The 12176-nt window shown below is 39.1% G+C and overlaps 1 protein-coding gene across 1 annotated transcript in view; it reads right to left on the bottom strand.

Annotated features, from left to right (window-relative positions):
• LOC122031266 overlaps window positions 1-7823 on the bottom strand; it is a 36512-nt gene extending 28689 nt beyond the window's left edge. Inside the window, exons 1-2 of the mRNA XM_042590401.1 lie at window positions 7691-7823; window positions 5976-6055 (exon numbers count right to left, since the gene is read on the bottom strand). Coding sequence (XP_042446335.1) covers window positions 5976-6055; window positions 7691-7823 — 213 coding nt within the window. The remainder of the gene's footprint in view (window positions 1-5975; window positions 6056-7690) is intronic.
• Between the last annotated feature and the right edge of the window lie 4353 nt (window positions 7824-12176).

Genomic DNA, 12176 nt, shown 5'->3' with positions numbered 1-12176 from the left:
CAAAGGCTTATTCATTTGTGTTAAAATTTAGAAATTCGTCAAATTTTTATTTTATTATTATCAAAATTAATAATAATAACACTTCACCATTTGTTTTTATTATTAGGGCATCCTATTTTTTTTTTTTTTAATCACCAAAGGAAGTTCATTTCCTTTGACTAAGTTCGAGTTGGCTCGACCTTGAATTTTGATATTTAATAATATGTAAGAGAGAAATCAAATAGGTCAAGGGAATACCGAATATTTATTTGGAAAAGTCCTAACTGCAGGTTAAACAACGAGAAGTTCTAACTAAACGTTAGGGAACGGAAAATCCTAATTGTTAGTGCGGGAGGCACCAGACGATCGAACCTGTGTTTTAATAATGACAAAGGGTTCAAAGTTAAGTTATTTGGTTATCTAACAAATGTGATTGATCTTACAAGAAAGTCCTAAGTGTTCTTAGGCAAAAGTTCTAGTGAATACTAGGCAGGTGGAAAATCCTAGGGGGAGGTACACCTAGGTCCTAGGGGTGGTGACCCTAGGTTATGGAAAACCCTATGGGAAGGTAACTCTAAGTCTTAGGGGGTGGTAACCCTAGATTATGGAAACCCTTAGGGGGAGGTAACCCTAGGTCCTAGGAGGTGGTAACCCTAGATGGAAAGTCTTGGCGGGTTGAGCACTTTGGGCGAAATCCTAGAGTTGGGGACTCTAGATGAAAATTTTGGTGGTCGCGGACCAAGTGAAAGTTTGGACAGGTGGTGAAGCAGAGTCCAGCATGAAGACCCGAAGTCTCGGACGCTGAGCAAAAATCCAAATGGTCTGGAAGACCGGTCTGGCAAAAGGTCAACTCTCCTAAGAAGAGTAGGTAAGGACATATTCCCCGAAGAGGGAACAATAAACGTCGGTTCAACCTAGGGTTTCTGGTCAAATCTGAAAGTCATAACCGGACAATCCAGAGGCTGTCGAAAGTTATTCTTTTATATTTCTTGATTCGCTATTTGTCTAACTCTGTTTTGCAGGAGACTAACACTTTTTGCAGGGTTAGATTCGGCCTTAATCGGCCGACTGAACGTCCAGTTTGGTCGACCAAACACTCAAACAGAAGGATCAGATTTCCAACGAGCTAATTGGGCTCCACCTAAGGATCGATCGACCAAACCTGGGGTTCAGTCGACCGAACAGTGGATAAGCATCAGCGTGGTCAAGCTGAGTTGATCGGACTAGATAAGCTGGGGATCGATCGACCGAACAGCGAGATCAATCGACCAAACGAAGACTTTATCTGAGCAGCATAACCTGGACGAGAAGTCGAGCCTATTTGAGCATGATCGATTGACCGATCCAAGAGATCAATCGACCAATCAGAGTCGGGTTAAACCCGATCCCGAGATCAGTGGATCTAGATCAGGTCTGAGGTGGCTATAAAAAGATGTCTCGGTCAACACTTCAAAACAACAATTTTCAGAACAACTTACGCTCCTGTGTGCTGCTCCGGAACACTTACAACACATTCAGAACGATCAATTGAGAACAAGTTGAGCCCTTGCGCACACCCCTGACAACGACCAAGCCAAAAGATTGATTTCACCAAGTCGTCAGTAACAAGTTGTATTTCAATATTTGTAAAGCTTCTTACTTGTACTTGTTTTGTGTAAAGACTTTTTGGATTTATAGTGATTGTCCAACGAAAGTAATCAACGATTGCGGGCCTTGGAGTAGGAGTCACCACAGTCTCCGAACCAAGTAACCAAAAGTGTTAGCGATTGTTCTCTTATTTCTTTCTATCTTCCGCTGTATTATTCTGTGTTTTCTGAAACGAATGAAAAAGCCACGAGTGCTATTTACCCCCTCTCATAGCACGTCATCGATCCTACAATTGGTATCAGAACTAGACCGATCTGAATTGATGAAACCACCAATCGAGCAGGGGGATCTTTTTGAAAGTAAAATATATATCGTTTTTGTGTAAAAAAATATTCTTACGCCTTTCGTTTTCCCTCCAAATTTCTTTTTCAAAAAAAGTCATTTTCATTTTTTCACGTTAGTGTTGATGAAATATCACATTTAATAAAATTTGTAATAATAATTTTTTATTATTTTTTCTCAAAATTAGTGAAATACTTTTTTATTTCTCTCCCACACTACTAAGTCAAGACCTAGTCTTAGAACCAGTTTTATTTTGTTGTACAAGAGCTCTTTTAAATGGCTTACCAAGAAGACTATAGCACTGCACACCCACCACTCTTGTCCAGCCAGAATTTTGAATACTAGAAAGACCAAATGGAGCACCAACTAAAGACCCAAGTGTATATATGGACCATGATCCAGACCGGATTCATACTCCCCACCGAAGGAGGTGTGTCCATCGCCTATGACAAGTGGGATACACAAACAAGGAGAAAAATCGAAGCTAATGCAAAAACAACATGTACTCTCCTATGCGGACTGACAAATAAAGAGCTTGATCGAGTTGGAAAGTTCAACAACGCTAAGGAGCTTTGGGAAAAATTAATCGAGTTTCATGAGATTCCATCAGAGCCAGAAGACCAAGTAGAACCTGAGTTCAAACCGAGTATGAACCCCCAGAGTCAACCTATGAACCAGACTCAGAAGAATCAAATTAGACCAATTTCATAGCACTGATGGTCAAGGAAGAGATAGTTGAATCTGAGTTCGAATTCAAAATGGCAATAGTTAAGGCGAAAATCCTATTATGGGTCTAAAAGGTAAAATTATAAATAAAAATTTCAAATTTTACATAGCTTGTTTTAAGTGTAGGGAGAGAGGGCACCACGGAAACCAATGCCCTACTCGTAAGATTCGGACGACTCAACCAGAGGAGTCATCAAAAGAGTCGGACGAAGAACACGAGCAAGCAAGCTTTGTTGCTCTACCAACACAAGCGTACATTGCCGAAACCGAGTCTGAGTCCAAAACTGGAGCGGAATCAGAAATCGAGTCTGAAAGAAGCCACAGATCTGTATTCGTTTCCGAAGGGCCAAACGACATTATAAGTTCTCTATTCGCTGGTACTCAAGTAGATGAATTACAAAACACAATTGAATATTTGTTAAGAAAATTGGCCAAATCCAATCTTCGGGTCAAGTCACTCCAAAAGGAGTTAACAACCCTTAAGGAAGTGATCAACTCGAGTTCTTTGACAGAAAGTTCAAGAAGGAACCTCAACTCAAGTCCAACAACTTGAAAAAGAGAATGTCAATTTAAAAACTCAAGTGAAAGAACTCAAGGATTCATTGGAATAGTTCACCTTGGGTTCCAAGAATCTTGATTTGATTCTTAAAAAATAAAAAGTCGTATACAATCGATTTGGACTTGGATATAAGGCTAAACATAAATTTAAGTCTTATCTATCGCTTGTTAATCGAACACATAGAAGAACAGTTCAAGAATGGATTCCCAAGTCTAATCTGGCTAATTCAATATTGACTATCCCCAAGAATCAAATCCATTACATTGATAGACCCTATCGAGGCTATGATCCAGGGGGAGCTAATAGAAAAACCATATTCATTAGATAAATTTATTTGATGTATGTTCTACTACTATCTATTATTCATGTTTAAATTAGGGTAGATAAGGACTTAGGCTTGGTTCACACCTGACTAGTTAGACTAAGATTTTCAGAAAAGAAATTAAATATTTAATTTCTTTAAAAAGCTTTGTCTATAAGTGGTTGATGATCCAATATCCAAGAAGACTTAGTGTCTTGCCACAACCTAGAAGCCAATTATTGAAATGAATATTTAATTAACTAACTGTTAAACCTTAGCCTAACTCAAATGTAGATTAATCCTTAGATCTTAATCTGAAGTGAAGATTAAATTAACCATCTCATAAAACTATTAAGGTTCCCTAATTGAAAATCTAGAAAAGGATGAGATGAACCCAGATTTAAAATAAAAAGTAGTTAACCAAATTCAAATTAATTAAGTTCAATTCAATTAAAATTAATTTAAATTAATTAATCTAAGTCACTTTAATATTAATTAATTTCAAAATCCTTATTAATTTTAAATCTTAATTAATTTCAAAACTATAAATCTTAATTAATTTCAAAATTATAATTATTTTCAAATCATAATTAATTTTAAAATTATTTTTAAATCATAATTAATTTTAAAATTATTTTCAAATCATAAATTTTTAAAATCTTAATTATTTTCAAATGTTAATTAATCTTCAAAAATTTAATTATCCTCAAATGTTCAAATCTAATTAATCTTCAAATTCTAATTAATTTTTAAATTCAAGCTAAAAATTCAAAAATTGATATTTTTGAAATCCAAATTTAAACTCAAATTTAAATATTCTACAATATCATAAATATTTTTTAAAGTGATAGATAAACTTAACTTCAAAATTAACTTAACTCCATTTCCTATAAACTCATAAGATGAATATGTTTGATAATATAGAATGGGTGAGATAGAAAATTAGAAAACTAAATAATTACTTTTACTTTAAACTTGTCTTTTAACTTTGAACTCTCGTGCTTGGACTTTAGGACCCTAAAATTTAAAGCATTTATTTTTTTTTTTTCATTAATTAAGGGGGAGTGAAAGGAAGTTTAAGATTTCTTAACTATTTTTCTTAAAGGGGGAGTGACATTAATTTTTCTTAAACTAGTACGTAGGAAAACCACAAGAAATGCTTAAAGTCCAACAAAATTCAGCAGATATTAATAACTTTGCAAAAAGATACTAATGAGTTAGTTTTCAAATCAAATACGCAAAATAAAAGATATTGTATTATTATCATTAATGGAAGTGAATCCTCGTGGCCAACTCTAAAATTTTCAATTATATCTTTCATATATCACATGATATAAAACCACATTGCTCCGCATCCGGTTGTTAAGGAGCCTATGTTAGAAATAAATATTTAAATAGCTCCTTCGAGGACAGTGAAACAGTTGCTAATCACAAGGACATACCTTGACAACTTCCCATGTTGGTTGTTTTTCCCTTTTCCTTCCCACTTCCGCATTATGCATTTTCAAGGCCCTCCATGCATATGAGAGTCTATTGTATTGCCACATCAAAATAAATCCATGTTTCAACAAAGGTAAGAAAAGAAACAAAAAAAAAAACTTACATGTTGACACATTTCTTGACAAGCCGCAATGATTCATGTTCTCATGATCTATCATCAATGTTCAAGCTTGCCACGATACAAATATGTTGAATCAAATTAGGGTAGGAAGGCATTCTGACTTCACATAATTCAGAATTGATCTACTCCCAACTCAAAATCTGAATTTTTTTTGCATCAGAGTATTAATCTACCATGCTCATCCCCAGTGTTATACTCTTTTCATGTAGAACAAAAGGAATCCAATCCAAATGTTCTGCTCCAAATGTCTGTAAATGAACTCTCCCATTCTATGGGCTAACCGACTGAGATCCAGTTAGAACAAACGCCAGTAGATATGACATTTCCAAAAGTAGTTTTCTCGACATTGATTTAGCAAGTGCATAATGAATAAATTGTAGAAATGACTACTAGGAATCCTTTTCTCTAATTCTATATGCTACAAAAATAATGTAGTGGACGTTGCATTGCCAACAAAAATTTAATATAATAATTTAGGTATCATGGTATTTGGTATTATATTTGTGACTCCTGAAACCCATAATCAGATTGACAAACCCTAATCCTGAAATTTGGGGAATTCCTTCATTCTGTAATAAAAAAATTAAAATTAAAATGGTTTCAATTCATGCCTGACAACCAATTTAATATATTTAGAACATTGGAAGAGCATCTAGGAAAGTTATTATCTTCATATCAAGAGCCTCCAACTTGACCCACAAGAGAAAGGTTGTCTGAGCTTTCTCTACTGTTTTTAGCCTACTGGTGAGACATTTTGAAACAATGGAATCACAAACTTCCTTCGCGTACCTAAATTAAAACAACAAATTCGTTAACTATTAGTAGGTTAAGTGTCAACATAGAGAGAAAAAAGCATTCACCTTCCCGCAGAAGGTGAAATCAAGCGCCTTCTCCTGCACTGCCACATTGGAGTCGGCCATTGTCTTTCTTAAGAAAGGACCTAATCACCAGAATTTCAAAAACAAATTAAAACCTAATAGTTTCTCTCAGATTAAAAAATATTCAACTAACAAAGTCACCACTCGGAGCAGCAAAAAAAAAAACCATGGATCAATTGGAAGCGCACACAGAAAAAAGGAAAAGGGAACGACTCGGATCGAGGAAGGATCAGGGTTTACCGAACTCTCTGAGGAGCGGATCCTTCGGATCGGTAATGGAGTCACAAACGGTGGCCAGATTGATGTTGGCTTCGTTTCGCACTTTCCAGTTCTTATGAAGGAGCCGATCCTCCCATGGAAGTTTTTTCACCTCCTTTATTCTCTTCCTCTGTCGACATCTCTCTGTCGCCGCCACCGCTATCTACCCCCTTCCCCTTCTTCTTTCTACCCTACCTCACCTTCCAGCAAATGCTGGAGGACCATAAGGAATAGCGTCGGATCGGAACACGGGGTTTGCCTCTCCACCCCTTTTGATCTCTTCGCCGGCGAGCGAGTGCGAAGAAAGGGCAAGAAAACAAAAGAATAAGCGAGAGAAATGGGTTGCAGACAAGAGGGAGAGGTGAGATGGTATATGATGGTGGCATAGCAGACGACGGAGTGAGTCTGGTGGACGGGGCGGTATATGTTTAGGTTTGGGGGATTTTTGTTAAGTCTTAAGTGTTAAAAAAAAAAAAAAAAAAATCTTAAGTATAGCCAAAGGTGGGAAAATTTAATTATTTTTTATTAATTAACATCATTTTTTACCGTGTTTTTTATTATACGATTTCATAGATAGAATAAGGAAACGCTCATACACATCAGATTTTAAAAAATGGTGTTAAAATCGATATCTATTACCCAAAAGGGTGTTCGTATCATCGGCTAAAAAAATTGATGTATATGAGCAAAAATATATATTTATAGATATTATTTTTTGAAAAAAAAAATATTGATTTAAAATATTTAAAAATATTAAAAATTACTTAAAATAGTTGTTGTTTCATCGATGTTTATGAGTGTTTTTCTTGTATTGAATGTTGTGACTACTTTCTAGTTAGGGGAAAGCAAAGGCTGACTGTGCTCATAGTGCACTCGCAAGGCCAGTGTACTTCGTGACTGACTGGGAGAGGTGTACAAGAGGAGGCTAGGGGAGGGTCATGCCTGACATGCTTCACTAGTTCCGTTGTGCGGTGCGAGTGGGAGAGTTAGAAAATTTAAGGATAGGAGGGATTTAGATCCCTAAATTCAACCACGAATATTGTGACAACTTATCTTGTTATTAATTTTGAGACGAAAACTTTGTTTGGGTGTTAATTTCAATGTTATTTTGCGGCGTCTTTTTTTTTTTGTCATTATATTTGTAGCTAAAATTCATCCTTAAATCAAAATTTTTTTTAGTCATCTATTTTAATATTTTTATCTTCGTGACTCTAATCTTTATTAGTGTACTTACTTTATATATTATTTAACGTTTAAAATTAACTTCATATAATATAGTACAGCTAATCGTTAATTTATAAAACTTTTTTTTTTCAATTTAACTGCGCAAAAGAGACAAGTAGATAACAAACAAGTCATTCAAGCAAGGAAACAACACAAAAGCTCAGATCGACTCTAAACAAGCTCAGTTAGTTTAATTGGTAGCAATTCAGGTCAACCCTCCCTCTCGATAGATTCGGCATCCTCTTCCTCGATTGTTTCCAGCACCTTTGGCACCTTCAGCTTCTCGACCGGGATGATCGTCGGTGGCGCGACCTCTGTGGCAAACTGGAACCAGCAACCTCCTGCCATGCTCGGTCTGAACGAAGGCTGTTGTAAGCTCACTTGATTTGGGAAATTTATAGAAATAATTGGGAACGATCCAAGTCGAATTTTTCTGTGAGGGTCAATTTCTAGGAAACTGAAGGGAGTATTTGACCGTCGATGGGTAGGCCATGTGTGCGCTGTTAAATGCATAAACTTAATCGGTGAAGGAAAGGCCACGTGGGGATTGATTTTTGCGTGAGGGTCAATTTCTAGGAAAGTGAGTGATATTTTCAAAATGATTAAATGCATAAACTGAATCGGTGAAAGAAAGGCCACGTGGGGATTGATTTTTGCGTGAGGAAGAAAGGCCACGTGGGGATTGATTTTTCCGTGAGGGTCAATTTCTAGGAAAGCGAGTGATATTTTCAAAATGATCAAATGCATTATTTTCTTAACGGAATCGGTGGAAGAAGGGCCACGTGGCGGTCGTGGTGATGAGGTGCATGTACTGTTGGAGCAGTGAAGGAATGGATGGACATGTAGCCATGTAGGGTTAGTTGGTTGGATACAATGGACCTCGATTTGATCACCCAAAACGGTGTATTGGTGTTGTGGAATGTTGTTGTAATTCGTACGTTTGTATTTTAAATTGAGTCATTATTTATTACAAGGAGCATCTTAATTTTAATATTATTAAAAAATTATTAAAAATTAGTATTATTCTTTTCATATTTCTTTAGTTAACTTCCTAGATCTCCTCGCTTCAGACATTGTTTCTCAATACATCTCTTAATGAGCTTGATATAGAAAAAATAAATATCAGATTCATATTAGATCTTATGTGTAAAAATATTAGGTTTGTTTTTGTCGAGAATCTGAGAAGACGGATCTGTCAATGTAACGGACTTGAAATATTGACTATATTTTCATGACCCGAATGATTAGTTGTTTTGTGTGTTGATCAAGTCATCAGAGGACCTCCGGTTAACGTTACCTGTAACCAGCAACCGAGTTGCCCCGATCCCTGGTACCCTGATACTTGAGACGAGTTCCACGAATATATAAGCAGCTGAATAGTAGGACGATGAAATGAATAAAAGAATGAAAACGATGACGTACCCTGGCCCGGGGGGCGCTCTCGGATGGATCGATGAGCTGATCGAGTCGTCGCGGCCCTGACGAGTAGATGGATGTGAGTCAGCTGAGGAGTTGGATCTAAGGGCGGCGACACAGAATTCGATGCAGCCATGATCTAAAAAGACGGCGCGTAGACCGGATATGATAACGACACGCAGGCCAACACACGGCACGCGGGCTGGATATGATAGCGGCTCGCAGGCCGGATGATACAAGTAACTCACAAGCATAATAACCATACGAATAGTGAAACACATCGGCTCGATGGTCGGAATCACATCGGCTCACAAGTCGAACATCATCTCGGCTCAAAGGCCAGAGTAAATAAACTTGAGCACTCAAATGACGGCTGCCCGGAGGGGTGACGACGACCGCTAGAGGAGTCAACGGCTGTCGCTGGAAGCGACACCTGCCGGAGGCGGTGTCGGCGGCAGTGGCGGGACGTGTCGGCGGCCGCTGGAAGCGGTGGTGGTGCTATTAGAGGTGGAAGCGGCGCTGTTGGAGGCGGAGGTGGCGCTGTTCGACGGCGTCGGCGTCAGAGAAAGGAAGTAGCGGAGAGGGGAGCAGCCGGCGGCCGGCATCGTCGTCGGCGAGGAGCATGAGAGGGAGGAAGTCGGGCAAGTTGCTTGGCGGCGACGAAAGCACGAAGCCTCCTGTGCTCGGCGGTGGCAGAGAACCTAAGCATGCACTGTGCTCGGCGGCGGCAAAGAACCCAAGCATGCACTGTGCTCGGCGGCGGCAAAGAACCCAAGCATGACCTGTGCTCGGCGGCGGTGGGGAACCCAAGCACGAAACCTCCCTCTGGCTGTGGCGGTGGCCTTCTGCAGAAAATGAACCCCTCCCCCATTCCCCTCGTGCTGAGCGGCGGCGGAAAAACCCAGCCTGGTGAACAGTGCACTTATAAACTCAAAACCCCTTAAGATGTCAAATGTCCAGAATGCCCTTCCCTCTTATCTCTTCACCGTATCACAAACCTCCCTTTCAAGTCTAGTCGTAGGAGGCGCGAGTTCGACTGACTAAACAGTCTATCGCAAAGGCTGAACCACTCTCAATATCGAAGTCAAATCGTTGAACCCCTCATATAATGTCTTACAAGCGGTCGCTATAATAATGGTGTCACATGAGATGGTAATGGTGCTGAGCGAACCAAGTCGATAGCCGGATACATGTTGGGCGAGCGGCAAAACTATCACGCCCCGGAGGAGTCTCTCTCCAAAGAAATTTCGGCAGCATCTCCCCTGTACGGCGGACAATCTGAAACTTTTCTACAAGCAATATACACCTCAGCCACATGCGGCTGGAATAATAACACAAATTAAAACAAACACCACGCAGTTTATAAAGATATTCAGCCTCTGGCTGTCACAACCACGCAGTTAATAATAGTAATCAATAACAATAGGACTCTGACTCGAAATCCACCCTATTCCACTACACTCGTAAAGCTCAAATCCAACAAACTCACCTCTTCTGCCATCCAGGCAGGCACGTAGTAGAATGAAATCCAATATCATATCAAAAATCCATCAAAAGGTATCACTCCATACAATATCCATAGGAAAAATCCAAAGACAATACTAAAACAAAGTCTGATATAGAAAAAGGCCAAATAAAAACAAATAACGAACTAGTAGAGAACTGGCTCTACGTGTAGATGGGGGGCCAGCGACTGGAACTGCTCCGGACAGCTTCAACCTGAAAATATCAACAATGGAGGCGGGATGAGTCCAACACTCAGCAGGTACAACTGATATGCATAATAAAACAAATAACAGACAACACTAATCATGCGTACAGTCTCCTGAATACGAGAGGGATAAATGCAACTGAAACGAAATCAGGAGATAATTGTACTAACCGGGATCAAAGTACAAGGTAACAGGGTCGTCAGACCGGGGAAGTCATAATCCTGTATGCATGTCAATCATATGCATCCACATAAATGTAGCAAGTAAATGCAGCAATCACAAACAATAAATGCAATAAATGCATATGGTGGTCGTGCACTCTGACATCACTGCTCCTGCAGAGCGACCGAGTGGACGGGATGCTGTCGGAGTACTCCTGTCCTCTGTCCCCAAATCATAAATGGGGGAGCTCAATGCTCTCGTCTCCCGGTACACAATGACGGGGAGGATATCTCTGCCGGCTACCACGCTGAGTCTCCTGACCAACGGAGCTAAACAGAGTCCACCATCTGCCGGCTACCACGCTGCTACACTAAATGCCAACGGAGCCAAACAGAGCGGAACTGACTGCCGACTACCACGCTGAGTCCTCAGACCAACAGAGCCAAACAGTAGAACCGCCACACACCTGCCTGATACCACTAATCTATGGGTGGTGGTGGTGTGTGCAGTACATGTAACTGGCGATGGACTCAACCATAGTGGAGCCGACAATCGCACAGCATGCAAACATGATGCATGATACCAAGCATGGCAATCTCATGAATAGCATAGCAAGATCCATACACAAATAAAAGGTGTACCACAAGTCAATGTATCGGATGGAAGGTACACAAACAGATAGGGTATCATATAAACCCTAGGTCCTGAACATGATGTATCATATGGTTGGGTCACTACCGAAAACATGTATGGTCAGATAAATAATAACATGCAGTGCATAATAAATAAACAAACAACATGTAACAGATCATGTAGTGACCAACCGAATCAAATGGAAAACACAATTCTTGCTATATGTTAGACACTTTATCATGCATATCAAAAGACATAAGTCAAAGTACCCGCCTCCAATAAAGTGGTCCAATCCGGTAATCAAAATACTCGTCGAGATACCGTCCCGAATCAAAGTCCTGTGTCGAACATATAGATATATTTTATTTAGCTACAATTCAAATGAATTTAAATAGCTTAATAAAATCCACGAAACTAATATCAGGGAAAGCCCTAATTAACATCACCAATTGCCTACCCAAAATTAATTCTAACCATTGACTAAGGTTAATGGTCTTAACCCTAATCGTTCCATTAGATTCATTTAAAACCAACTCAATCCACAATAAGGATCCGCCATCAATGTATCATCCTATAACCAAATCATGTATGTATCATTTCATACCTAAAACAACATGTAACAAAAACGTGCCAACTCAATCCATAAACTAAACCCTTACCTTACTACTGCTGGACCAAGATGCTGCTGGAAAACAAAACTTTACTGCTAGCAAAGATAAATTGCTGCTGTAAATCAAAGGGTTGCTGCCCAAACAAACACATGTACCCAATTTAACAA

The sequence above is a fragment of the Zingiber officinale genome, chromosome 11A (assembly GCF_018446385.1).
Source record: "Zingiber officinale cultivar Zhangliang chromosome 11A, Zo_v1.1, whole genome shotgun sequence".
NCBI classification, from domain to species: Eukaryota; Viridiplantae; Streptophyta; class Magnoliopsida; order Zingiberales; family Zingiberaceae; genus Zingiber; species Zingiber officinale.
The sequence above is the reverse complement of the archived record's forward strand: the minus strand, read 5'-3'. Positions and strand labels throughout refer to the sequence as shown.